This window comes from Vigna radiata, chromosome 11 (genome assembly GCF_000741045.1).
Source record: "Vigna radiata var. radiata cultivar VC1973A chromosome 11, Vradiata_ver6, whole genome shotgun sequence".
Taxonomy (NCBI): Eukaryota; Viridiplantae; Streptophyta; class Magnoliopsida; order Fabales; family Fabaceae; genus Vigna; species Vigna radiata.
Genome location: NC_028361.1, coordinates 1,301,288 through 1,329,270, shown reverse-complemented (window position 1 = coordinate 1,329,270; position 27,983 = coordinate 1,301,288). Strand labels below are relative to the sequence as shown.

General features: G+C 34.5%; 7 protein-coding genes and 1 long non-coding RNA gene across 22 annotated transcripts; 4 read left to right on the top strand and 4 right to left on the bottom strand.

Annotated features, from left to right (window-relative positions):
* Window positions 1–856: 856 nt before the first annotated feature.
* LOC106777618 (exosome complex component RRP45B) lies at window positions 857–11,096 on the bottom strand. 15 transcript variants are annotated; one of them, XM_022787352.1, is made up of 10 exons: window positions 10,366–11,096; window positions 10,099–10,287; window positions 9,732–9,988; window positions 9,009–9,067; window positions 8,648–8,776; window positions 7,842–7,962; window positions 3,920–4,235; window positions 3,734–3,810; window positions 2,108–2,276; window positions 857–1,817 (listed from the first exon to the last, which is right to left on the bottom strand). In XM_022787352.1, the coding sequence occupies exons 1-6, from the start codon at window positions 11,002–11,004 to the stop codon at window positions 7,892–7,894; spliced, it is 1,344 nt and encodes a 447-aa protein (XP_022643073.1). In that variant the 5' UTR covers window positions 11,005–11,096; the 3' UTR covers window positions 857–1,817; window positions 2,108–2,276; window positions 3,734–3,810; window positions 3,920–4,235; window positions 7,842–7,891. The 15 variants fall into 15 exon arrangements, with proteins under 15 accessions (XP_022643073.1, XP_022643074.1, XP_022643077.1 ...); XM_022787353.1 differs by lacking the exon at window positions 2,108–2,276; XM_022787356.1 differs by lacking the exon at window positions 3,920–4,235.
* On the top strand, window positions 1,119–4,619 carry LOC106777617. The gene is made up of 9 exons (XM_022775630.1): window positions 1,119–1,208; window positions 1,460–1,900; window positions 2,056–2,165; window positions 2,265–2,327; window positions 2,449–2,535; window positions 2,834–2,999; window positions 3,291–3,483; window positions 3,954–4,457; window positions 4,546–4,619. The coding sequence occupies exons 1-9, from the start codon at window positions 1,119–1,121 to the stop codon at window positions 4,617–4,619; spliced, it is 1,728 nt and encodes a 575-aa protein (XP_022631351.1).
* On the top strand, window positions 5,309–6,416 carry LOC111240544. Its single transcript, XM_022775629.1, has 3 exons — window positions 5,309–5,626; window positions 5,731–5,796; window positions 6,136–6,416. The coding sequence occupies exons 1-3, from the start codon at window positions 5,309–5,311 to the stop codon at window positions 6,250–6,252; spliced, it is 501 nt and encodes a 166-aa protein (XP_022631350.1). The 3' UTR covers window positions 6,253–6,416.
* A 548-nt stretch (window positions 11,097–11,644) lies between the features above and the next one.
* Window positions 11,645–16,272, bottom strand: LOC106776584 (probable serine/threonine-protein kinase At1g54610). Its single transcript, XM_014664066.2, has 8 exons — window positions 14,870–16,272; window positions 14,495–14,779; window positions 13,871–14,188; window positions 13,297–13,524; window positions 12,909–13,009; window positions 12,581–12,695; window positions 12,225–12,500; window positions 11,645–12,089 (listed from the first exon to the last, which is right to left on the bottom strand). Exons 1-8 carry the CDS (start codon window positions 15,320–15,322, stop codon window positions 11,952–11,954), a joined length of 1,914 nt encoding a protein of 637 aa, XP_014519552.2. The 5' UTR covers window positions 15,323–16,272; the 3' UTR covers window positions 11,645–11,951.
* A 3,275-nt stretch (window positions 16,273–19,547) lies between these two features.
* LOC106776350 (probable acyl-activating enzyme 1, peroxisomal) lies at window positions 19,548–21,533 on the top strand. The gene is made up of 2 exons (XM_014663780.2): window positions 19,548–19,813; window positions 19,969–21,533. The coding sequence occupies exons 1-2, from the start codon at window positions 19,583–19,585 to the stop codon at window positions 21,421–21,423; spliced, it is 1,686 nt and encodes a 561-aa protein (XP_014519266.2). The 5' UTR covers window positions 19,548–19,582; the 3' UTR covers window positions 21,424–21,533.
* Window positions 21,534–21,867: 334 nt separating this feature from the next.
* Window positions 21,868–24,594, top strand: LOC111240538. The gene is made up of 3 exons (XR_002665946.1): window positions 21,868–21,956; window positions 22,464–22,685; window positions 24,299–24,594. It is a non-coding gene; the product is annotated as an uncharacterized LOC111240538 (long non-coding RNA).
* LOC106776583 (ethylene-responsive transcription factor ERF020) lies at window positions 22,849–24,090 on the bottom strand. The gene has a single exon (XM_014664065.2). It carries the CDS (start codon window positions 23,754–23,756, stop codon window positions 23,220–23,222), a length of 537 nt encoding a protein of 178 aa, XP_014519551.1. The 5' UTR covers window positions 23,757–24,090; the 3' UTR covers window positions 22,849–23,219.
* Window positions 24,595–26,970: 2,376 nt separating the features above from the next.
* On the bottom strand, window positions 26,971–27,729 carry LOC106777256 (the record flags this gene model as incomplete). The annotated part of the gene is given in 2 exon segments (XM_014664821.1): window positions 26,971–27,374; window positions 27,472–27,729. Coding segments are annotated over 2 exon segments (447 nt in total), but the record flags the coding sequence as incomplete, so codon positions are not given.
* Between the last annotated feature and the right edge of the window lie 254 nt (window positions 27,730–27,983).

The window sequence follows — 27,983 nt, the reverse complement described above, 5'->3', positions numbered from 1 at the left end:
AGATATTGATTCTGTGATTATCATGAAACATTTTAATATTATTGGCACTAATAGATGGTGATGTGTTCCATGTCATTTTCTTGGTGAATTGGTTCTAAAGAAAATTGGTGGCATGTGGGCTAAGCTGCAAATTTTGAGTGGCTGAAAGAAAAACCCCTACTCATTCTGATACGATATTTTGATGACTTTATACTGAAAGAGTCCAAAAGTAGAATAGGAATAGGAGAGGAGCACCATTTATATGATAGGCATCTCATGAGATGAAACCAATTCATGGAAGCACAACCACTGATCACAGTATTCATAAAGTAGCCTATGCGTCATATCAACTTTTGGTCCGAATCAAGAATCTTAACAAATGTTTCACCACTGTTCTTCACACAGTCATGCACACAAACCAAGATAATCATAAAATAAAAATAAAAATAAAAATAAAGGACCGAATATGTTTTTAAGTCCAAATGTTAGATACAATTTAGTCTCATAAGATATAGGAAGTTTTTGTATACAGTAATAAGGTAAATTTAAAACATACAAGTAGATGGAAAGTTTATTTTCCAAACCGATTTTATGAAATTAATTTAAGTTTAAATTTCATCCTTTGATATGCTATCAGAATCATGAATTAGAATTTGTTCTAATAAGATTTTTTTTATTTGTTTGACCTATTGTATCATCTCCTATCAATCACTATCAAAATATCTATTAATGTTTAACTTCGTGCTTGAGATATATATATATCTAGTGGTTAAGGAGATGTATTGAATTTTTCACGTCTATTAAAAATAAGATATATTTTAATAGCATGTATAAACGATTGAAAGAAAAGGGAGATATGTTAAAAGGGAGCCAGAAATGAAAGCATCTAAGAAAGACACTTCCACCACTATTGTAATTTGGTATCAATAATTACATCCAAAGCTGAGAAACTGAGGCCATGTATGTTCTGCTATTATCTTGTGGTGATTGTAGCAGTCATTGAATTCTAAGAATCATAATAGTTGTATAGTACTAGTATGGTCCAACAATTATTAAACCTTCCCTTTCTGTCTTCTTTCCGTCATGGTGACTTCTCAAATTGACGTCCCACATAATAAATTTTCTTGGTCTTGAGGACCATGACAACAGTATCTTCCATGAAGTTTGGCCATGAACAGATAACGGCGATATTCGAAGCTATTGAACAAAATGGTGCATTTGGGGTACAGGTACTTCAAAAAGAACCAAACTTGTCGTAGAGCAACTTACAAAACAAAACAAGTATTTATGTTTAAGTGTTTTGGTTTATCTCTGCTCTTTGTCTGGCTTGGTTTCCAATGACAACATCACCATGTCAATATTCCATTTGATATATGCCATCTGGGGAGTTTTGTCTTTCACCTGCTTCTTTATTGTTGTGATTTGTGCTTCATGGTGCCCATATCAAAATTTCCAACAAAGCAGTCAACGATTTGAGCAGAAAACAGATAAGTTTTGGGTGTTCAGTGAGCAAACTGAGAGATGGGTTGAGGCAAAACTTCCCTATGATCTCCTCTCTTGTGTTGACGGTGACTGTAGAAAAGTGGGGTCAATACTTCAGACGGAGAAGAAGACCACACAAGAAGAGTTGGAGCTTGAAGACAAACTTGATGAAGAAAAGATAAGTGATGAAAATAAGGATAGTAAAATGGAATCAGAGGCTGTGGTTCTGCCACAGAGGAAGAGAATTTCCTTGACTAAAATATCTGAGATTTCTGTGTGGGTCACTGGTGAAAGTGGGTCAATCTATGAGAGGTTTTGGAATGGAATGGAATGGGTGATTGTCTCTCATGATTTGCCTGTATCAGCAGGAAGTGCTGTATCAGTTTTTGTCATCAATCAGACGATTCTTGCTCTATCAGAAGCAGGGAAATTATACCAGGTAAAGAATCATCCATTAAGTTAGAAGATACATGCCATGAATCACATGTTAAATATTATGTTAAGATTCAACTCTTGGATAAGTATTCAAATGTAAAATTTGTTGGAAATTGAAACTGCAAAAATTGGCCTTGTCTCATGGATTTTGCTATGCAGATAAGAGGACAATATGGTGAAAGTTCAGAACCAGTTTGGGTTGAATTCACACCTACTTATCCTGAGAAAAATCTTCTGATAAAGTCTGGAGTTGCTTCGCGTGATGGACAGTAAGTGAAGTTTTAATTTCTGAGATCAAACATATGCACCTTGATCATTGCTAATGCACAGTCTCTTGATGTCTCTTGTGTTGTTGCATTGTGGAGCAGGAGAGCCTATTTCTGTACAAAGAATGAAACACTAGTAGAACTTGCTTGGGTTGAGCCCCCGAGGTAAAACTGAAGTTTTGGTGAAAATGTTAGTAACTAGGATGTTAAATCCTAAACACTATCCTTTAATAAACGGATTCCAGGGTTTTGCTAATTTCACCTCAATCTTGACAATATAGAACAGATGGATAAATCATGGTCAACCAGCTGGAGCAAATGTAGCAGCAATAGCTGATGCTGCTTCAACAAGAGAAGTAGTATATACCATAAGGTGGGTGGTTCGTGTTTATTGCTTGAGGCACGTTTTGTTTCAATTTCATATTTGATAAAGAGTCTCTGATCAGTGTCATGCCTTTAAACACGTTGATGAAGGAGTAAACAAGTACAAAATTTGAAGTTGAGATTGCATTGGAAAATGCAGTAGAATGGTTGTTGCACCAGATAAATATAAAGCCTTAGAAAGAATTATTATTCATTACTCTCTTTTAAGGTCTTGTTTTTTAGTGAGAATCAAAAAGCACTCTTCATCTTTCGATTCTGACATACTAACAAATGATGTGGTGCTGTAGTTCTGCTGGAGATCTTTACGAATATGACAAAAAATCAAAACCATCATGGAAGAGGCACATATGGCAAGATAAAACATCACAAGCTGCTCCTCTGATGCCATCTAAAGGGTGCAGTTTGCCTGGTTCAAGTGATGATCATTCCGAATCTCTGTTCCTTTTAACAAAGGTCTGTTGCGTGCAAGTGTTTTATGAAGTTTATAGTCTTTTGCAGAAATAAGTACCACCAAGGCTTCTTTTAGAAACATCAGAAAATTGTGAATTTCCCTCTTTAGATAGTTTGTATAATGGAATTTGGTTGAGGAAAAAAGTGACCAAGGAGAAGCTACATTGAATTTTTTAAAAATGGAGTGACTTTTACCACATCACTTTGACATGGATAACATTGCCTTTTGATGAATTTATTTTGATCATTCTAGGAGGGTACCATTTTTTTTAATATACTTGGTTGATCATGCAGGAAGGCTCTTTGGTAGAGAGAAGGTTCCATCAAAGGAAGTGGAAATGGGTAGCTCATGGAAGACCCCAAGATCAAAATTTAACATCTATTACACCAGCTCTACAAGATGAATCAGCTGAAACATCCTCCACTTCTTTGTTCTTCACTACATCATATGGGTTTGTCTTTGAATATCGAATTCCAAAACAATTAGGTCAGCCATCTCATCTCATAATGCAAGACTGTTTTAGTTTCCATGTCTGGTTTTTTTCTCTGCTATATCAATAGCCTACCTTGCTTTTACTACACATGAAGAATTTCTGTTAGTTATGTTTCCTTAAAAAACATAAAACAGAATCATAACATGAAAGGAAGTGAGTGATGAAGAGAAACACAACAACTTCTGTATTAGTTGCATAACCATATTGTATTTCATACTCTGAATCATATTGAAGGCCAAATACCTGAGAAATGATAGCTCCTCATACTCATACACGTTGAATAAAGATCATGTACCAGCTACTACATTTAGAATACAAATCTGTCCAAAATCGGAGTAAATCCATAATTGAACATCATCATTTATACAACCAAACTAACTGAAATAAATAAACATAATTACAGCAGCAAGAACAAGAGTTTTACAGTACATTAATTTAACATTTCCAAATAATGAATTTCCAGAAGTATGGATAAGTCACCAGCATCCTCTCCATGCAAGGGCAGCAAGAGGTATAGCAGGTTTACAATTGTACATTGGCAGAATACTGTTTCCACTAGATGATGGAAGACTTGCCGAATTACATCCTTTAGGACTAGGTGGTGAAAGTTCAGGACCATCTCAGCCACAGAACATCCGAAGGAAATCATCAACCAAATATGTTTGGTCAATAGTAGATGTGCCAGAGAGTGAGGGATGGAATGCAGAATATTGCACAGAAGAACGTGGCCTCAGGAACTGTCTCACTGGCATAAAAGATGAGTCAGAGGAATCAGTAGTAAGTGCCATAACAGGTAGGAGAAAGCAAAGCCAAGCACAGAATCATTATTTATCTGTGAGTACTTCAGGTGTTAGACTGATTCAATCTTCGGAAGAATACAATCATGTGCCAGATAACTGGATTAGTAGTAACTTTCGCTTGAGATTGATGGATGTAGGGAAGTCATTTTTCTTAGTAACAGATGATGGTTTGATTTTTGAATACATTTGCATTGAGAATGCATGGATATGGCTGAGACATGAGAGCTTTACACCTATCAAAGGTATATTGAGTAGCTACAATGGAAGCTTATTCATGGTTGATACATATGGGAGTCTGCTCCTTAAAGAAAGAAGAGGCAAGGAGTTAGCATGGAGGAATTGCACTGCTCTGAGGAGAGGACAAAATGTTGTTGGAGGTCAACCTTGGGATGGATTACCAGGCCAGGAAAAGAAGGTTACAAATGAAGACACACTCTTCTTTGTGAGCAAAACTGGAAGACTAATGAAGTTAGTGGTAAGTAAACTCTAAAGAATAGAAGAACAGGATTAGAAAATTGATCCTGCTGCTGCAGTATTACATAAGTCCATGGATTTTTCTTTTTTAAAAAATTAAGTTTATATTTAATTGAAATTCTTTTGCCGACCATATTCATATGGATAGAATTACTTGGGAATAAATTCCTGAGACATCAGAATCAATCACAGCACCAAAAGTCAGATATGCAATAATTGGTGAAGTAAATATTATGCACAATTTTCCCAGGTTTCTTTGAAGAAGTTGAAATGGAAAGATTGCAGAAACCCTCCAGATGCTAAGGTTGCATGTATACTAGACCAGGAATTGTTCAGAAAAAATATAGTATTTGTCATTGGAAGAAATGGTCGCCTATATCAGTACAACAAGGTGACTGATTTGTGGCATGAGCATTACCATTCTCAGCATCTGGTTCTATCACAGTCTCCTGGAACTGTTATAAGATCATCATTAAAATCACTCTCAGGTTCCCTCTTCATGGTTTCAAAAGAAGGTGGCCTTGTTGAGTATCAATGGAGCTCAATGTATGGTTGGAACTGGGTGGAACATGGAACACCCAATAGAGATGTAACACTAGTAGGTTCACCAAGTCCAAGCTTTGAAGACAATCAATTATTTTTCATTGGTTCTAATGGAAAAGTATACCTCAGATACAAGGACAAAAAGTCATGGAAGTGGAAGGACTGTGGTTTCCCCCATGTGGGAAATAAACTGGTTGAAGCACATTCAAAAGGAGGATTCCAAGAAGAGAAAGTAGATTGCACTGATAAAGATTCTGCATCATACTTGAAGAAGGGCCAAACAAACTTTGCTGACCTGAACATTAGATGTGACTCAAAGGTAAATATTGCAGTCCAAAATAATTTGTAGAATAACTGACATCGAATTTAATGCTAAGAACAACACATCCTAGCACGGTATTGATTGAGTCTGATACGACACAGGTGGCATCTACAAGACCAATTCAATTTTCCAAAGGTTCTGTCATATTTCAGCTCAGAGATGGCAGGGTAAGAACTCGAATTCAGTGATGGCAAATCATATTTTTTAATTTGGTTTGAATACATGATGCTCTCCTCTTACTTAACCTCTAGTTTACAACTTAGTCCAACTTGATAACTTTTTTTGGCTCAATCAAATTGCTGCCAATGATTTGAAATTAACATTTGGTTGTATGATTTGAAATTAACATGTATCAGTCTTCACTAAAGTTGCTGAAGCTTTTCAACATAGAGCAGCAATATCAGATATAATGAACTTCTGCAGATTCTATAAAAAGTCAAAGTTATTAGCCATCATCATCATCTTCATTTTCATGATCATATTTTTGACAATATTTCTTATGACAGTTGGCAGAAATGCAATTGATAGAGAAGAGAGAATGGGTGTGGTCCCAGATCATTGGCACTCCAGCTAGTCTTTGCTCAGAGAATTATTGGAGTACTGAACCGTACAAACTTTCATGAATTTAATTCAAATGCATTATTGTTGTGAGAAGACCTACACTGTCATTCAATTATGCATTCTCACATTATTTTAATAAAGAAGAGATTATTTTTCACAGCTTCAGTGATTCAAAACACTCAGTGATTCAAAACACGAGGAAGTAACAACTATGTAATGTTATTAATGTGTCTCTCTTTCCATTGCTGCAATAACCTATGATTGTGATGAACAATAGCCTCAAAAGTCACTACGGGTCTGTTTGGATTATAGAATGAAAAGTGAAGTCATTTAGATTCAAGGAAAATAAGTGGAATGGAGAGGAAAATTTGAAATGGATGGGTAAACTTGATTTTAGCCGTTCTTAATTGATTTTCGTAAAAATGGAGGTTAAAGTGAAGTAATTTATTTTAAATAAATCATTCTCAAAAATAAATTTAGAGCGTAGATTTAATACATTGGTAATACTTAGAAATTTAATAAAATTAATTATTTTGATTGGTGTGTGTGATTTTATCTAAAGAGTTTTATTTTGAAGACAGATAATATTATTTATACCCTTTTGATTATTAGGTTTAATTGATACGTCTTTATCTTTTGTTTAATGAATTTCATATAAATTTTTTAGTAATATAAAACATATTAAAAGACCGTTATGAAAGTGTCCTATTATACTTCCTCTTGAAACAGATCCTTTTATGTTTTCTTGAAAATCGAATCCTCTAATTCGAGTAAAAAAATACACGGAAACTTTTTATTCTAATTTTGAAATAAAGCCCAATATGTAACTAACGTGCTTGTAGTTCTAAATTAATACTGAAGACATGCTAAATTTTCTTGAAATTATTATTAGGAGATTTTTTCGAAGAAAACACAAATAATTAAGAAATTAAAACACTTGATGTAATTTAAAAATATTTGACTCTCTGAAAGACTAGAAAAAATTGAATGTAATTTTGAAAATAAATTTTATAGCACAAATTATAATTAACATGATTAACTCAATTTAGACAAGTGTGATAAACTCAATGCTAAATTAATACTTAAGAAATTTTGAAATTTCTTGTAAATATTATGTGGTAAATATTTTCAAAAGAAAACATAAATAACAAAGAAGTTAAACCATTTTAACGTTTACCGGTGGAAACATGTGTCTACTTTTCTTTTTTATTCTAACAAAATTTTATTAAATTATAAAAATAAATTTTATTAAAAATAATTATATGTTTTTATTAACTAGTTTTTTTTATTATAAATAATTATTTAAATTTAGAAAAATAATTATTAAAAGAATAAAATAATAAAACAATTATTTTAATTTATAAAATAATGAAATTTAGATAACAGTTATTTAAAGGATAAAAATAGAAATATAATTATTCTAATTTAAAATAACAATTACTTAAAAGGTAAAATTAAAAAAAAATGTTCACATGAAAAAAAAAATTACTTTTGCATATAATCATAGTAGTTATTTTTCGTTTCTCTATCTCTATGTATATCTAGTTACTTTTGCATTTGATATATTTTAAATTCTTTGGAGTGAAAGGTTAATAGCGATTATCGAGATAAAAATGCAATTTTAGATTAAAAGAAAACAAACAACTTGTACCTGACTTTCAACACAAACTTCTCCATCTTGAACACCAATTTTGTTCGGCATCAGGCTGAAGTGACAGTGTAAAAGTCGATCTTAGTTGGTATGACGCATGCCATTGTCTTCTTGATTAACTCTAAATAGGATTAGTCAAGATCGGTAGTTCGCATGATCAACAAACTCACCCAAGCCAGTTCTAGAGTCTGCTGGATAATGATATAACATACATGTTTTTCTTATTGTTGTTGCTATTTTTATATAAAACACAGAATATCATGCAATATTACAAGGTATTGAGCAGTAGTAATCTATATTAACCAATCTAATGCTTAAACATGATTTCAGAAACTAGAAGGCAATAACAAACAATCATGCATGCACAATTACAGAGTGCGAGGAATGGAACTTCAAGTGCCAAAATGTTACAAAAGCCATATATTATTATCTCAGTATTTGGAATTTCTATTGCGGAAAAATAATTGAGATTCAATTGCCCATCTAATGTTTACAACGTCCTAGATCTATCACGTACAAGAAAAAACAAAAATGAAGTACAGGAAGTTCAGTCAACTTCATGTGCATGTGCATCTTTCCTATTTGCAATACTAAACAGACCTTTTCCCCAGAACATGAAACCCTTGCTTCTACCAAAATTGGGAACATTGGAACTCAATTCTCAGTTTCAACGGGTATACAAGCACATGCTTTGAAGATGAACGGCAATAAGTCAAAAACTCATTAACTAATTTAATTTTAGTTATTGGGAGATACTTTTTTTCTCCTCTTATGTTTGGGTTTGACGGCATCCTTCAGAGTCTTACCTTCGTTACTCTGTTCACCACTTAGAGACTTGTCAATTGGAGAAAAATCTGTCTTAATTTCCTGTGGTGGTTCCTTGGGCTTAGTCTCATGCCTTGAATCCTTTGGCTTACTAGGAGGAACTGATGATCCTGCATATTATACAGCTATTCTAATGAGTGGAAACAACATTAGACGACATACAAGCTGATAAATTGATAGACACCAACTTATCATATGAAATTATAATGAATCCTAATAAGAAGAAAGCCTAAATAGAAGCAACAGAAGAAAATGATGAATACTACAGAAAAAAGCCACAGATTCCATCACAATTCACATAACAGCTAATTTCATAATTGAAGATGAAAGAGCAGCTATTACCCCGTGAAGCTAGAGAAGATTTTAGAAGATCTGGATCTACAGACTCTGAGTAGGGATCCCTGAGGAAATGAAGGAACAGTGGTGGAAAGATATAAATGCATTTTAATTAAATTTAAAAGAACAAATATATCTCATTAGCATAGATAGAATTAGAAACGGAAGAATCTCAAAATGATATGTTTATGATTCTAAGGAGAGAAAAGTCTTTAAATGCGTGCAACTCTGAATCAGTAAGTTTGAAATCAAATATAATTATTGCCTCATTGACCCAAATGATATTGTTGTACCAAGACTCAATTATATGAAGAAATTAATTCATTTTTATATTTATAAATATAAATTTATTTATGAAACATTTATGAACTTTGATCTTATGAGCAGGCAGTGAAAAACTATCAGACTTCATCCTTGTGATTTGCTACTTTTGCTTTATCATAGAATTGAATTATTTTTGCGAAAAGAGTAAAATGTTACTGATATATATAAATATCATTGAAACAACCTTTTAATATTGATTTCTGTATATGATAAACTCTAACTAGTTTAGTCTATGAGTGGAATCCATGAAACATAAACTTTCGAATTAGACACTATACTTTGTAAGTTGTAATAGTGATTACCACTTTCATTTTCGGTTATATACAGTGATTAGAACCAACTAGACTAAAATCCAAAATCCAATAAAAGGAAAACTATTAGTTCTTGGACTAGCTGATATCATACCAACTTGAAGGTCCACCAGTGAAATTCTTGGAGTCTCCATCCTTACTATGTTCTTGTCCTGATGGCGTGGCTTCATCTTCCATAAAATGTTCCTCTTCTTTCAGCTTCAATTTGTCCAAACCGGTACCATCCTCAACTCCAACTAATTGATTTTGTTTTTCACCTATTCCAGCTGGAGCACCACCTACATCCATAGCAACAGACAAAGGGTGCCGCTTAATCTTCCGCAACGCCCTTTCGTTGTTGTGTACTTCAACCTAATCAGAACACACAACAACAAGCAATTTACCAAACAGCATAAACTACACAATTAATATTACCCTTAAACAAGTGTAGCAATGTTGCACACAAGAAAAAGAGAACTCACAGCATCCTTAATCTTAGTTGTAATATCAATAGCTTTAGCATGAGCAAGTTTCAAGCAATGCATGATAAATCTCTGAGAGACACCCTCTCCACCAGCCTTCTGAATAGCACAAACGTCGCCGTTTGAGTTAAGCGTCGCAGTCATGCGTCCTGTCATCACACACTCTTCTTCATTCGTCGGATCTATCACCTACACACATAAACCCTAAACCCTAACTAAAACCTCCAAAACCAAAATCACACAAAAAAGAGAAAAAGGAACCCGTACAAGGAGATTTTCAATGCTGAAAAACCCAAACGTAACGGCAATCGGGAGATGATGTATAATCAACGGTATCGGATCGCGCTCTTCGGGAGGATGCACCACCACTTCCTGGCCGTCTTCCCCGGCCAGCGAGCATTCCGGCCGTCGAAACGTCAGCAGTGAAGCCAGCGCCGCGATATTTGCAGCGTCAACGAGATTTCCGGCATTGTCGATAATGTGGATATCGACGCGAATGGCCCATACGAGTTTGCCGGAGAGTACGCAGAGCGACTCAGTGTCGATGGCACGGCTTTCGCGCAGGCCGCGGTCGACGACGCGGCCCAGCTCGACGGCTGACTCCGCTGGGCGGCCGGGCTCGAAGGAGGGGTCGGCCATGGGAGAGAACTCGGTGAAGATGGAGAGGGAGCCCTCGTTGGGCCTGTCTTTGTAGGGCCTAACGAGTTGGGCCGTGACGAAGGTGACGACGTGGGTTTGGCCCAAATGGACCTCCGCGGAGCCGTCTTGCTTGGCCAGCTTGATGGTGAGCTTGCGGTGGTCGGAGGGGCGGCGGCCGTCGACACGTAGATCCGACAGGAGAGCCGCTTCGATGAATTTGTTGTCGTTGAGAGGCATTCGCCAGCTGTTTGCTAGCCTCTGCTCCATCTCCGCTGCCTCTCCTTCTCAATATTTGGGTTTTAGGGCAAACCTATTTTGATTACTTCACCCTAACACTATCACTCACCGAGAGGGTATTAATATCAAACTATTTTTTAGGGTAAAACTTTTATAAAGTTGGCTAAATTATATGAACTTCTTCAACTTAGTTTTTAAATATTATCTAATATTTAATTTACCTAAGTTTTAAAAGCATATACAATACATAGGATTTATGCTTTGATACACATGTTTTTTTTTTTTTAAATTCTACTTTTAAGATTATACATTTAAATGCAAACTTGTGTTATAATTTTTCTAAATATGTCTCATTCACATATTTAAACGAAACACGGGTCTAATTGTATAGAAATTGATATCATTTTTTATCTAAAATTTTAAAATAATAAATTAAAGAATTTTTTATTTTTATATAATATTTTATTCTTTTTATTTTTTTCCAAGAGATTTGAACTATAATTAATACTTTCAAAATAAAATAAAGTGAATAAAGTTCATGGTTAATTATTTTAAAACTTCATTTCATCTTGTAAAACCTTAAAACTGATAGAAAGGTATTTTAGTTCACTTGCCGACATTTGAAACTAAAGAAAAAGGGAGAAAAAATGTCCATGAAACTATTGCACATTTTCATCAAAATCGGGAATTTATTTATATGAAAATTTAAAAATTATAATAAATTTCGTGTTTTGCAAAGAAGTGACACTGTATAACGAGCTTATTAATAGAGTTAAAGTTTGTTTATCTTCGCATATATTATTTTGGTGTGTCGTTTCTTTGTAAGCCATTGCATTGTTAAATATACCTTTGCATCATTAATAATGCATCGTTAAGAATGCATGGTACATGTTTGTCTTCTTGCCATAGAGACAACCCAGTTTCTTTTCCTTAAAGATTTTACATTGCAGTCCCTTTTGAGCAGAATGGTAATGGTTTTACAGATTGGCCTTTTTGACGCTACGGAAAACATCTTGCATTAATTTCTCATGCTCTCGAAGCATGTCATCGAGGTTCCCACCCGGAGGCATCAATGGTCCAGAGTAGTGTATCCTATTTTTCTTCGGCATATAACCCTGAAAAATCACACCACAACAGGTATATAAAAAAACTGTTATGTTATGCTCCTATTATATGTACCTCTGTGACTACTGAGAATGTTGCAAACCAGAAATGAGGTGGTAATAAAGAGAAGTTAGATTGTATTTTACCATGGTGGATTCAACAGCAGATGAGTCTGGTTCCTTTTTGACGGCAGAGGTACATAAATCTGCTGTTGCAGGATTCAAATAAGACCTCTGATTCTTCAAAGATGGTTCTACTCTCTTACTCAATGTGGATGATCCTGCTACACTGCCGCGTGTCATTGTAGCAGCATGCGTGAAGCCACCGTGTACACTTACTCTGCCTCCTTCACCGTTCTCCTTGGCCTCCCTATTCTCTTGGCACAGGTATTTTTGACGGCACATTATACTGTTTGGTTTCCTCTGTCAATGTTGAAACCGATGGAAAGTTGTCAATGATAATCAATCACCATGGAAATATATGTTTAGAAGCATAAACATACCAGCATAGATATATTTCCCTGAGCGTTATACTGTGGCGAACCCAGTGCCTTGCTATCTCCTGCTCCTCTTAAAACCGATGCTGGTGCACGTCCTCTAACAGCTTCCTGGTTTTTCCTGATTGAAAATAAAGGTGAAGTTCTATGAACATGACACTTTTTATTACAGCATTAAACGGTACCAACAGAACGTTCAATGTAATCTTTAATGGGATGCAAATGTTTTAACACGGTCTTGGCTTCCACTATATAACATGTATCTCCATCACAGAGTTTGCTCACTGTTATTATATAGTTATGTTACTTTGTAGAGAAATAAAACTTTTATTACCTTGTAGCTTCCTTTTGTCGACGCTTGGAATCAAACTCCTTGCTTGGTGAAAACTTTGGTAAACTTGAGGGATCACAAGGTAAGGGGTTTGTAGTGAAGAACTAGCAAATATGCAACATGAATATGATATGATAAGTAGGATATCCAAAACTGGTAGTAAATAGAGCATCATCACTTTGAAAAACTACAGTCTTAAAAGCCTTAAAGAATATAAGGGGGAAAAAAGTCAGTTGGGGCTCTTGAGTAAAATTCAAAACTTTCAATAGCTGTCAGATGTTTTCATTTGATAAAGCACTAAAAGTACTTATATAACAGCATAAAAACAGAATTAATTTCCATGTAAAGTACGTCTGAAAAAAAGAAAGAATAAAAGGCTTCACAGCATTACCTCACTCTCGAGTGCGGAAGTTGCTGATCCTCGAGCCTCTGGTTCTATTGTGAGGAGCTTATCAACAAGAGCCAATGCCGGGGAAGAAAATTTTTCAAATGTTTCTGAAATTTTGCGGTTGTAAGGGTGTTGTGGCTTAAAACTTGTTGCATGAGGAAATTTTGTTCTCTGCCAATAGTCTTCAGACGGCGAACCACAAAGTTTAAAAATTTTGTGCATTTGTTCCACCTGCATAAATTAAATCACTCTCAAAGTTAAATTGCAACTCTTTGTCTGTGCTTAGTAGTAATAGAAATTACATGCTTATTATGCTCTTCTGTTTACTTGGTTAGGGAACCTTCTACTTCAATGTGCTTATTTTGAAAGTGACATCTGTACAGTTTTTACACTCGGATTTGGCTTGAACATATAAACTAAAACACAGGCTTAAAATGAGTAAACTATGGAAGAATAGCACACACCACAACACGTAGTCAGAAAATGTTAAATGAAATGACAGAAGTAGACAGAATTTAGAAAAACGACACCATTTCAGTACAAGTGCTAATTATGAACATTGGTTCATGAAACCAACCTCTGTTCTTCCAGGCATGATCGGCTTCCCCGCTAGCAATTCGGCTAGAATGCAACCAACACTCCACAAGTCAATTGCTTCTCCATACTCTGTAGCACCCAGCAAAAGCTCAGGTGCCCTATACCACAGNGTCACAACACGGCTAGTCAATGGCTNCTTTTTTTCAGGATCATATACTGTTGCAAGACCAAAATCTCCTATTTTAAGATTTCCATTGTTGTCAATAAGAAGATTTGAACCCTTGATGTCACGGTGCAGCACACCACGACTGTGGCAATGTTGAAGCCCACGAAGCAGTTGCTGCATAAAACATTTTATCTGCAAAGCCAACAAGAAAATAACTGAATAACGAACAACTAAGAAACTACCATTCATTTTTCCAAACAAGTTAATGGCCAATTTAGCTATAAACTAATACATCCACTCTTCTTTTCCTTAACACAATGTAACTTCAGTTTATAGTTTCAACAGAATGCACCTCAACTCTTTCTGGTTTAGAAATGAAAGCAAAGCTTGCAGTGACCAGAATCCACTCGAGGTAATCATCATTAACTCCTTAGAAATTTGTCAAAGAATAGTAGCTATTTAAAAGTACTTTTAAGTCTTAACATGCAGGGCATGTACCTGTGATTCAGTTAACTTCAAGCCATGTACAGTTGCTAGCCCAGCGAGGTCATGTTCCATGTATTCAAAAACAAGGTACAAACTGGTGGACGTTCTTGAAGTAACAAGACCCTCGAGCTTCATGACATTGGGATGGTCAAGTTGACGCATAATATAGATTTCTCTTGCCATGAACCGAACACTTTCCACATCTGCACTTGAAAACCGAACCTTCTTCAAAGCCACAATTTTACCAGTCTCAAGGTCACGAGCTTTATGCACACTGCTATAAGCCCCTTGTCCAACCTGCACATACAGCATTCACTTGCATGTAAACTAGTTTAAACATTTCTAAAGAAAAAGGGTGGCATGAAGAAGTGATATTTTGAAACTAACTTGGCCTAATTTTTCAAAAGAGTCTGCCCGTCGAGGCACCCACCCTTTGATGGCTTCTGCTGCCACTGAAGATAACCAAATTGGCCATCCGAAATCAACTTGTTCTCCTGCAATATGCTGCACGCTAAGTATTCTGCTCATCATCGGCATTCTGTCATCTACACCACAACTCACTGTCACGCGCTTCTGGTGCTGGCCTTGTGTGGCATCTGAGTGGTTGCTTTTATCCTCTGCAGTCACTATGACAGACCCTCTATTTGCTTGTGTTGATGTGTCAACAATAAGGGGAACCGAACCATCCGTGCCTTTACTACTATCTGACTGTGCAGTTGAGACAGAAGGAGCAATCAGTTGCACTGAAGACTTGTTCGACTCTTTTTCTCTTTCTTTCTCTTTCTCATACTCATCAACTCTATCTTTGCTTGAGGAGTCTTTTGAGCAGATGCACCCCATATTCTTACAAAAGGGGTGTTGCTTTCTTTCTCCAATCAATCAATAAATCACTACCTTTTTGTGAAACTTGTTAACGTTGTTAAGCAACTGGGTAGTACACTTGTATTTTCTTGGGAACCCAGAAGCTCCCACCCTACTACGAAGACGATCATGCCAGTGGAAAATCCACCAACAAAATCAATGTTGCAATGTGTCTATCAACTTACATCCCACGTAACAAGAATTCATAAAGAACCAATGTATAAAATTCTGCTGTGGATTTCAAAATTCAATGCTTTACACCTCTCCCAGATTGTAGAATCTTAAAAAGGACTCAAATGCCAAATGGCTTGAGATTTTGAAAATGAAGCGCTGTAAATGAATAAATGAACAGGAAATGTATAACCACGGAAGAACAAACAAAGAAGGGATTCCCCAATCAGAGGGTTGACAATTGAATCGAAAAGGAGGTAGATGAATAGGAATGAAGGAAAAGAGCTCAAATTCCTTGATCTTTGAATGGTGAAAAGGCTAAAACCATGTGAAGAATTTGCTGCAACGGAAACAGAGCACAACAACAATAACAACAATGGAGGATGATTTTCTTGGTTCTTTGTTGAAATGGAAAGAAAAAGAAAATGTTTTTAATTGTTGTTATGTTGTGTACAGAGGAAAAGCTGGAGGTTGAAGGGAGGAAAGGACATTAACGGAAAATTGAAAAAAGAAAAAAGAGTTTATTTGATTATGAGGAAAATGGTTGGAGGGATGAAAACAGAGATGAGAGAGTTTCGGGTTGTGTGCGAGAAATGCGAATCACCCAGAATTCCACATTCAACGTCGCTGGAATGTTTCCATTAATTTAACATATTGTTAAACCAACTTTAACACCGAATTAACGTTAAAACATAACATTAAGGTTTAGATATATTTTTGTTTCTGTTTTTTATAGTTATTCATCTAACAAGGCTCATTTCAACGTAACATGTCTATACTACTTGATAATATTCCATAGAAGAGAACTTTACGTGCGTAGAAATTTTGTTTTTTAAATTAAAATAATTTTTTTATTTTAATTTTATTTTTCAAGTAACTTTGTTTTAGAATTTAACAATTCTTTTAATTTAACTCTTTTTTTTCTTAAATTTAATTATTTATTAGTTAAAATAAATATTTAAAAAAAAAATAAAGATCACAAACATTGAAAAAAAATTGTAAAAATTATTTAACTTTACTTTAATAATCAAAATAATAATAATTTTATTATTTTTTGTTATTGTAATTATTTTAATGATTAAACAAATTTAACCAGAATAAAATACATATGTAGTCTTAAAAGCTATTATTGTGCCTTTTTAATACAATGATAATGGTGACATTGTTTTCGTTAAGAGTAGGAAATAAATTCAAGTGAAATTTTTATTTGAATAAAAAAGAAAAAATTTCATATTAATAGTATGTATCTATTTCTTTTTATAGTAAATTTGAAAAATAAAGTCAATTAGTGGACTGTTATTTTTCTTTTATTGTGAATTAGGGAAAACATGTGTTTACATTTTGATTTTAGGATAATAAAAATAATAAATATTATTATTATAATTACGGAATTAAAATCATTTTTGTAATAAAATAATTTTTATTCATTTTGTATGCTTAAATTTAAAAATTTGTAAAAAAAAAAAAAGCAGTGGTTAAACTTAAAGAAATAATTATTAAAAAGAAGTGGTTAAACTTAAAGAAATAATAATGGTCAATATTTTTACTTCTTTATTTATTTTTAAAAATTATTTTATTAAAAAATATAATTTTACTGTATAAATATTCAATAAAAATAGAAATGTCCATCATTCTATTTTGACCTAAAATTAAAATTCTTCTCTAATCTAAATTTTAATGTATTTTAGTCTCAAATTTTTGAAAAAAAAAATAATCTAATTAGTTAAATTTCTTTTTATGTTTTAAATGATTTTCACGGTTGATACTTACATATTAATGTACCGATGTTTAACATTAAGATGAAATATTGTTTAACATAAGATAATTAATGCAATTAAATTTAAAAGTTTTATATATATAATTAAATATGTTTTTAATCCCTATATTTTGTGACGCTCGGGCACTGACGAGGGCGGGAAGTGTGGCTCTTGGCAGGCTTCGAGTGAAGGGGTACATGGACGAATCGAACATACACCGGAATGAGAGGGATCTGGAGACTGTATGAGACTATACAGTTGAATGATAACTTAAAGGAATTGATTTGGGTACTCATATCAACAAATGCATTTGCTTTTCAGTAGCCTAACTCATAAGAACACCATGGTTAAACATGTTTAGCCTAGAGTAATTATGGGATTGGTGACCTTCCAGGAAATTTTTTCGGAAGGTGTTACATAAGGCGATTTTGGTTTTAGTTTCTCTTTCAAACTAAAATACAATTTAATAGAGTTGTCAAAACGGGTAACCTGACTCGACCCAGCCCGGCCCATCACGGGTTGGTCACTTAGTGAGCCAACCCAACCCGGCTCATTTATTAGCGAGCCAGAAAAACTTGAACCCGGTCCGACTCACCACGGGTTGGTGGGTAAACGGGTTGACTCACTAGCTCATTTAATTACATTTTTTTTAAATAATAAAAAATACAAACTTTCTGTAATTTAAATTTAAACAATTTTCACTCCCAAAAAATTATGTTAAAGACAGTTCAAAATAATAATAAAAATTACAATATAATTCAAATGTTATTAAAAAACAAACACAAAAATCATAAAAATAAGTTTCTTATATTCATCATTTTTTGTTCTTGTTGTAACCCTTAACCCTTGTTCTTGTTGTCTCCAGATTCACTAATAAAGATTTTCTTAATATCAGAACAATTCCGACAATCAATAAAAAAATATTAGTATTGTTCAAATAATTTCTCAAATTCAAAGATATCAAAAAGAACTTGTTCAAATAATGTATACTCAAATTATTTAAATAAAATGAACAAAATCTGATACAAGCATGTCAGAACATGAAAAAATCATTCCATGTCTTCAAATCCCCCAGAACAAAAAACAAATTCGCAAACCCCTACTTTTGTCATTATAGGGTTTTTGAAAAAAAAAAAGAGAAGTGAGAAAACAAAAATGTGGAGAAAAGAGAAGAAAAAAAGGAAGGGTGTTTTACCTGCTCTTTGAAGAATTGTAGTGAAGTGAGGGTGAGAGCACCGTCAAATAAGAGCAAGTACCATGAGTGATTTGTGAGAGCAGAGGTTACTTTTTTGGTATACACAGCGAGTGAAGAAAGTATTTTATTTTTTTAGGATTTCATAAATAAAATAATAAATTAAAAAAATAAAATTAGGTAGGTGGGTTGGTGGGCCAACCCGGCTCACCATGGGTTCAACCCGCATGAGCCGGGTCTGAATGAGCCAACCCGGCTCACCATGGGTTCAACCCGCATGAGCCGGGTCTGAATGAGCTGGGTTGAAATCTGACTCGCATATAAGTGGGTTGTATTTTTCAAACCCAACCCAGCCCAAACCCGTGACGGGCCGGGTTGGCTCGCGGGTTGTGACCCATTTTGACGGCTCTACAATTTAGTCATTCAATTTTAGAAAACTCCTTTTTTACCAAAATTTTTTAACTTTATTTGTTATATATTTTAATCATCCAACTATACCAAAATTTGAAATAAGAAAAACTTAATTTCATATCAAAATTTAAAAAGTAAAAATATATTTAATTAATTTTTAATTTATATGATCTATTTTTTAATAACTTCGTATTGATGTATATAGAAAGGACAATAATAGACAACATTTTTTTTATAACATTTGAACATCATTTATGTGTCATTCTAATATTGGTTTATGGTGGCGTTTATGATTATTATTATATATTGTTGAATAATTTTGGACCAAACACATAATGACATGTAGATGATATTCAAATATTATAAAAAAAAATAATATCTAAATATCATTATCCATATAAAAAAACGTGCATAAAAATTTGAGAAAAGATAAGAACAACAATTAAACTACCTTATCCTAGACTAGTACAATGTATTTGATTAAGGTAAGGTGGTGATGGTACTCACAAAACTCTTTTTATAGGATGTGATGTTACTCACCAATGCAGTACATTCATTTAATTAAATTTATTTTACTTTTTAATATAAAATTCTAACACACAACATTATATCATTATATTGTAAAATATAAATGAAAGAAATATAAATGAAAGAAAAAGATAAGTATAAATGAAACAAATATAATTAAATAATAACTGGTATCCTTGAATGTGGCATGTGCTTGAAGGGTTTCAGATGGAAGGAAGTATCCGCTGCTCTGCTAACTATGTTCCGCTCACTCCGATCACCTTTTTGGACCGCGCCGCCGTCGTTTACCGCCACAGACCTTCTATCGTCTTCGGCGACGTTACCTACACGTGGCAACAGACCCACCAGCGCTGCATCAAACTCGCTTCTTCCATTTCTCAACTCGGTGTCGGTCTTGCTCCCGGCGATGTGGTTTGTTTCTTTCGCTCCCTACCCTTTACCTAAATTTCACTCTTTTCTTTGGATAAAAAGTAAAACTTTTTTCTTTTTGTTTGGTTTGATTCGTTCGGTTTTAGTGGAACATTATGCATATCGAACTAATTTTGATTGTTTGAGCTTGAGATCAGGTTGCTGTATTGGCCCCTAATGTTCCAGCTATGTATGAGCTACATTTTGCTGTTCCGATGTCAGGGGCTGTTCTCTGCACCCTAAATACTCGTCACGATTCTGTAATGGTCTCATTGTTGCTAAAACATTCTGAGGCTAAACTTATCTTCGTTGATTATGAATTACTCGATATTGCTAGGGGGGCACTTCAAATCCTTTCAAAAACCACCACCAACCTTCCCCAGTTGGTCTTAATTTCGGAGTGTGGTGACCGATCACCTCTCCATGCTAGCAACACTTTGATATATGAGGATCTTATAGAAAGAGGGGAGCTTGGATTCGAGGTGAGGAGGCCAAAAGATGAATGGGGTCCAATCTCACTGAATTACACTTCTGGGACTACATCCAACCCCAAAGGTGTGATCTATAGTCACAGAGGTGCCTATCTTAATTCTCTTGCTACTGTTCTGCTTAACGAGATGAAGTCTATGCCCGTGTATCTGTGGTGTGTTCCCATGTTTCATTGCAATGGTTGGTGCCTCCCTTGGGCAATTGCTGTTCAAGGTGGCACAAATGTCTGCCAAAGAAAAGTGACTGCCGAAGGGATATTTGGCAATATTTTTAGGCACAAGGTTACCCACATGTCAGGTGCACCCACAGTTTTAAACATGATAATCAATTCACCTCCTGAAGTGCGGAAGCCGCTTCCTGGGAAGGTGGAAGTGATGACAGGTGGTGCACCCCCTCCGCCGGATGTGATCTTTCGGATGGAAGAGCTTGGATTTGGTGTGACTCATTCCTATGGTTTGACAGAAACTTATGGTCCAGCGACAATTTGTGCATGGAAACCAGAATGGAACAATCTGTCTCGAGTTGCGCAGGCAAAACTCAAGGCCCGACAAGGAGTGGCTCATGTTGGATTGGAAGATCTAGATATTAAAGATCCAGAAACAATGAAGAGTGTACCGGGTGATGCAAAAACAATCGGTGAGGTGATGTTCAGGGGCAACACTATCATGAATGGTTATCTGAAAAATTTGGAAGCAACAGAAGAAGCATTTAAAGGTGGATGGTTTCGGAGTGGGGATTTGGGAGTGAAGCATCCTGATGGATACATTGAGCTTAAGGATCGGTCAAAGGACATCATAATCTCTGGGGGAGAAAACATCAGCACAATTGAGTTAGAAGGAGTGATTTTCAGTCATCCAGCAGTTCTTGAAGCAGCTGTTGTTGGGAGACCTGATGATTATTGGGGAGAGACACCTTGTGCATTTGTGAAACTCAAGGAGGGCTGCACTGCTACAGAAGATGAGATTATCCAATTTTGTCGGAATCGTTTGCCTCATTATATGGCTCCTCGAACTGTGGTGTTTGCTGATCTGCCAAAGACATCAACAGGCAAGACACAGAAATTTGTTCTGAGGGAGAAGGCAAGGGCTTTGAGAGGCTTGACTAGGAACACTAGCCGTTTATAAACCATGATAATTCTGAAACTTGAATGTGATGTTTCTTAATTCTTGTGCTTTTTCAGGTTGTGATGCTTATTTATATATAAAATAAAATCTGCCTAATTGAATGATGTACAGTTGTGCAATGCTGCAACAAAGATAAGATGCTTACGACCAACCACCATTCTTTTCTCAGTCAGAAGTTTGAATCGATTTATAAGAATAATTGTAGATATAAGTTTTGAGTTACTAAACCATATTAAATGTATATTGTGCTTTTATTTATATTTTCATCTGTTGGTGTGATTAAGTGATTATTGTCTTATGGTGTGATTTCTAATCAATTTTCATATAAGATTATTAAAATTCATTTTCTATAAATAATAGAGTAAGGTAGACGAATTTATTTTATTGCATCACATCTACCTTTTGCACAAGAAAAAACACTTCTTTCTATCTCTGTTCTTAGGAAAAAAAATTTAAAAAACTTCCAAAAGTTATGGATAAAGCAATGAGATTGGAGTTCGAAACTCTCTGTCCTTTGGAAGCTTTGCCTCTAGGTGAGGAGTCTTTCTCCCTATATTACCTCAAATTTCTTCCTGTATCTCCATAAATTGAATTTTAAAATTCATTGAAAAATATTTTAAATTTTTGATGAATTTCAAAATTCGAATTTTGAAATTGGTTGAATAATTTTTTCTTTAACAAATTTAAAATCTGTTAATTTTTTTTAACGAATTTTAAAATTTGTTGAAAAATTATACGAAAGTTTTAACATATTACTATTTTTGGAATGTAGGGTGTAAAAAATAATGTGAGGTGGTGCAAGAAGAAACACTCCTAATTAAAACATGTCCTTGAAAACAATTTTCATTTCTATTACCAATAATTTACCACTTTAAATTTAGATTATATTTTTAAAAAAATTATAAAATCAAAGAAATAAAATCAATACTTTGCACTCAATTCACTAGTATAAAATTTACCAAAATGTAAATAAAACTCAATCAGTTTTAGTGTTTTATGATTGTCCTGTTCCTCACTACCAAAAGCTTTTACTCATGCAGGTGATGGATAAATTTACAGTATGGTTATTCCGCTTATCAGACAGTGTGTTGATTTCAAAATTGCAAAATATCATGAGCGTAGACTTTTAGTGGGAGTATTTGATTTCGCTGTGCATACATGACGCGTATCGATCTGTCTCCGTGCTCCGTAGTTATTATCTGCAGTCAGTTGCTACTTTTGTGTGCCCACCAGCTGTTCGACAAAAATGCCAACTAATCAAGGTAAGTCTTCTATCCTCAAATACTTACATAACCAGTTTTCTTTTTTTCATAATCAGTTCGTACCATTATTTTTAACTTTTACACAAAACGTGATTTCTACCTGTTTAGTTTAATTTATGTAATTTATAGGTTGAAATATTACTAGTAAACGGGTTGAATTATTTTTACGAAGAAATATTTTCGTCAATGCTGAATTGCGCCTGTGGTAAAAAGAAAAGGTAAACGCACTCAAGTCTGAGTGCGTTTTCCAAGAGTTACAGCAATTTGCACAAGTGGTGTGAAAGTGTCAGATTCACCTATTTCATTCTTGTTTTTGAGTGGTTGACCTTCTTTTTCTGGCCTTTTTACATCAGCTGATGTAAACACGAGGAAATGCTAAGAGAAATTACTTTTTTTCTTTAATTTGTGAGTATCTAGACTATATACATCAAGGTCAAAAAAACATCACTGTAGATGAAACCTTGATCACTTGAACATTTCTTCTTCTCTTTCGTTACTGACGGCTAGGGAAAAGTTTCTGCTTGATTTCTCCACCTAAAGGTAGTCTTCAATGGAAATGTTCAAGGCATCCCTATCTGCACAATCTTCACCACTTCCTTTCCAAGTCCCACTATCATAACCCTCCAAACCATTCCACCAAAACTCATCAGAATCATCAGCTCCAACAACGCCATTCCTTTCCTCCATTTTCTTCTCACTCTCCGGACTTTGTGCCACCCCACTTGAACTTCCGCCGGCAGCAATGTGTCTGGCGTCAACATCCATGCCAACATCGGAAGCCACCTTCTGAACAGACCTTGGAGACATGTCCCTCAGCTGACCACTGTAAGAAGACAAGGTGTCTGGCAAGTTAAGTTTGTCCAACGAAGAAGGCCTCCTGAGACAGTATACGGCGACGTCGTGGGCAACCGCCGCCGCCTCCGGCGTTACGTAGGTTCCCAGCCAGAGCCGCTCTTGGGTTCCCGGAACTCGAATCTCCGACACCCACTTGCCCCATTTGCGACGGCGAACACCCTTAAACTTGTTGTCCCTGCTTGGACACGTTGCATGCAGCGCTGAACTTTTATTCATTTGGGTAACTGAGATTATGGTATCTGTACTGAGTTTGTTGAATCTGTGAGAGAGAGATGGAGGTCGGTGTGGTTTATATAGGGTTGAAGAATTTAAGAGTCAGAGAGATTGAAAGAGGCAACATAGTAAGAGGACGGTGGAAGGATCGAAAGTCAAAATTTTCAAAGTCAAAGTAAAACTATATGATCGAAATGCATGCAATTAAGTAAAGTCTAACCAACTTGGAGGGACAAAGAATCATAACAACGCCACCTCTATCTATATACCAATCAAAATTCTTTTAGCTCACACAACGGAAAAATATATATTTTTTCATTAAATATACTATATGATCAATGGAAAGATGATAACTTTCTTAGTTATCATGAAAGTATCTATAATATATTTTTGTCACAATTTTAGTAATTTTAATAAAAAAAATTAATTTTTGTTGACTTGTTAATATATTTTATTTGAACTCCTAATCAATGCTTTTGTATTCGAAATGAATCTTCCCCTTGTTGAGAATATTGTGACACGTGAATTTGATTTACAATGCTCAGTTTTTGCTTTGGAAGCCCAGGCGCATCCCCGAGGAGTGAGAATACACACGACTACTTGGAGACAGAAGTGTGCGCGTGACATGAGTGTGCGTTATGATTAGCGCGTGGTTGAGGTGGTGTCGTGTTGGACCCTTCCTTAGACCTCTTCTTCATAAGGTATGTATACCGACTTCATAATATTTAATAACAGAGATAATAAGTTCAATGTGAACAAAATAATATCTAATTTTATAGTGACCTTATTATTATTATATTAGTAGGATGACGACGGGTATGACATGTTTATCCATTATTCAATTTGCAATAAAAGAAAATCGATCTGTTATATAACATGTTGGATATCTGTTTGAAAAAATATTTATAAATATTTTAAAATTTAGGCATATTTGTAAGTATGTGTAAATATTTAAAAAAAATATATTTTATAAATTTTTAAAATAAAATTTAAATAAAATATAAAATATAAATTAAATTGAATATAAGTTAAAATTTAATTTTAGTTAAGTTTAATTAATAAAATAAATTAAATTTTAATTTTAATTTTTGTGAATAATGATATTTGTAGGTGCAGATAGAATCAATTATATTATTCATAAAATATGCTTTAATTCTTTTACGTATGACTTTGCTAAAATATGTATTGGTATAGATTTTTCTTCCAACACCTTTTTACGTATGACTTTGCTAAAATATGCTTTAATTCTTTTACGTATGACTTTGCTAAAATACACTCAATAATCATCACGATTTCTTAAGAAAAATCGTGTTGACAAACACCTTTTTTTTATTTTTTCAATTCATACTTAGATAATTACACATTTATCGTTAATACTACCCGTTTTGATGATTGAAAAGAAAAACTGAACCGATTTGGTGCTTTTATAAAAAGAAAAACACGATTTATATAACCTTGATTCAATGGTGGAAAGGAAAAGAAGAACTGTCATAGCAAATGCAAGTTATACATGCCCACACCACACGTGCTATGTCATTTTGTACACAAACTATATTCCAAGAACCGATGGAAAGTTTGAACATAAATGTTTCATTTGTTTCATGAGATGGTAATACCATATTCATTCGCTTTCTTCATTAAATAAAATTTGTGAGAGTTGGGAAAATGATGGTGATAGATGTTCATGAGAACAACAAAAAGTTAAAGAAAATTAGGTTGTGCAACTAGAGCAACTTGTGTTAACAATATAGTCCAACAATTGATTTGGGGTCCATTCATTCAATGGGAAGAACTTCAGGGCTAAGTGTCAATATTATATAAGTTTGCTTAAAGCTTAAGTGAGAATTCAATGCGGGCATGGAAAAGTGAAAATTTGTTGTTTTCTGTTTAGACCATGCCATTAATGATGTTTCATTAACAACCCAGAAATCGTATTAGAAACAACATACAACCAGAGTTCATTGCGTGTCTTCAACTAAATAAAAATATGTAAAAGAATATCTTAAAATGTCAACCTTAATCTATATGTTTAGTTAAGAGAGTCACTTTTTGTGTGAAGAGAATAATGGTTGAAGAGTTCAACCTGCATTCCAAAATCTAATGAGAACCACATCTAACAACAAATATCTATAATGCACATTACGCGTTTCAGTGGACGCCAAAAAAGTGTAAATTTATCCTTTTGTGGTGAGATATGTCAACTATGTGGAATCCCAATCAACAATTTGTGTCCATTTTCACAACAAAATAATTTTCCTTTCCTGGCTTAAAAAATAGTTCATAAAAATATCACCTTTCAACTCATGCTGCCCATTTTTGTTTGATCAAGAAAATTAGCAATTCCGGTATATAAATATTAGGAGTAACAAACAAATAAACCCGACTCAATATTAATCTATCAAAAACGCAGAGTTGGATTGACCTAAAAATCAAAAAGAGGTTGAACTTTATAACCCATTACTTAACCTGCATATTTTTTTTTCTATTATTGAAAATTTAATATCGCATGGAAAGTTAAATTTTTTACTTTTTATATGAAAATGGACTGAAGTCGAGTTATCATCTGGATTGTTTCAGATTTTGGTTATGTTGCACTAAACTTTGGTTGAACTATCAGACTATGTTAATATGAAAAATTATCAGACTGTATTAATACGAAGTGTCATGAGTTTAATTTTTTTAATAAAGTCAGGTTGTGGGATTGGTCTGTCAGACTGCCGGACTTGGCGGATCGAGTTGATTAAGGTTCAAGTTGAAAACTAATCACATCCTGCCTTTTTTGGCCGAGTTGGTGGCTTGACTTTTTTTCCATCCCTAATAAAAATGATGGGTGGTTCTAAATCATGTGTACTAGATGCTTTGGTGAAACACTTTGTTAGACAATTAGATTAAATGTCCACTAGAAATCGTCTAATAATGTTAAAACTAATTATGTATTTTTCCCATTTGAAAAATTTGTACAGAAAATACTGAACAACATTTTAATTCATTCCTATACAAGTCTTCTATAAGAGAAAACGAAATAAAAATAACATAGTCGTTTTGTAAACGAAAGTGAAAAAAGTTGTTGGTGAATAAAAACCAAGTTCCTACAGCTTACATAGTTGGGTCGAAACACATGAATGGGTTGAGTTATATTCTATCTCCATCACAAACCAAACAAACACTTGATGATGATCAACGATCCCCATAGAAGAAATGCATGGAGAAGACAACATTTTGAAATGCCACTGTCATTTATGACCTTTAAAAATGTGTATGGTATACAGAGAGTAACATCAAAACACAAAACAAAAGGTTGTACATTTACCAAGATCTAAACTCGATATTAGATACAGAACTTACAAAATGGAAATGTGAACACTAACAGGACATATTATCCTGCTGAGGGTCAGATGAATATTTTCGTAGCTGATATAACACAGATGATGTCTAATTGAAAGCATTAGAGACAGAGTATAAGAAGTCCAAGAAACCTGTTCCCTTTAAAAGACCCTTACCTGTTAAAAGTTCAAAATCCAACAACAGGAGGAAACCAATAACAGCTGCTCTCCCATTTATTATTTCATTCTTTACAGTGAAACCAAATCCCTCTTGATCCTCATCAACAACCATTTTAACCTAACCATGTCATAAAACTAGTCAATAAGTCAAAAGGGCAGATATGGAATGTAATAGCATAGATCCAGATTAATTATCAGGTTGTTATAGCTGTTACCTCTTCAACATTGACATCTGTTGCAGTTACACCAGGTTGAGCCTTCCCGCTAAAGACAATTTCTGCAGAAGCATCGGTTTTCCCACCTCTCAGGCTGATGTAGATATTTTGTTCATCAGTTTTCACAGGATAGGTAAAGAGTTTCCTCAAAGCGGGTGTGAGAACTCTCAGAACAGGATTTTTTGGATACCATTCTTTGATATCTCCTGTTAGCAGATCAAATGTGCTATCAGTTGTTGGGCAGACTATGCACCCATCCTGCATAATAATTGTAAAAGATCGTCTCATTATCAGTCAAGCAATACTCATAATGAACACATTCATCAAGGATTTTGTTAGGTTCCTTTATGCAAGGAACTGAACAGCAGCAAAAAAAAAACGCACACCCACTCAACAGTGTAAGAGATATGTATATACATGTATTGATATTTCCTCTGTAATGATAAGAAAAGATGAATACAGTATCTAACTCTCCCCCAAGGAAGCCTCCCTTCCTCCACTGGCCAAGAGGT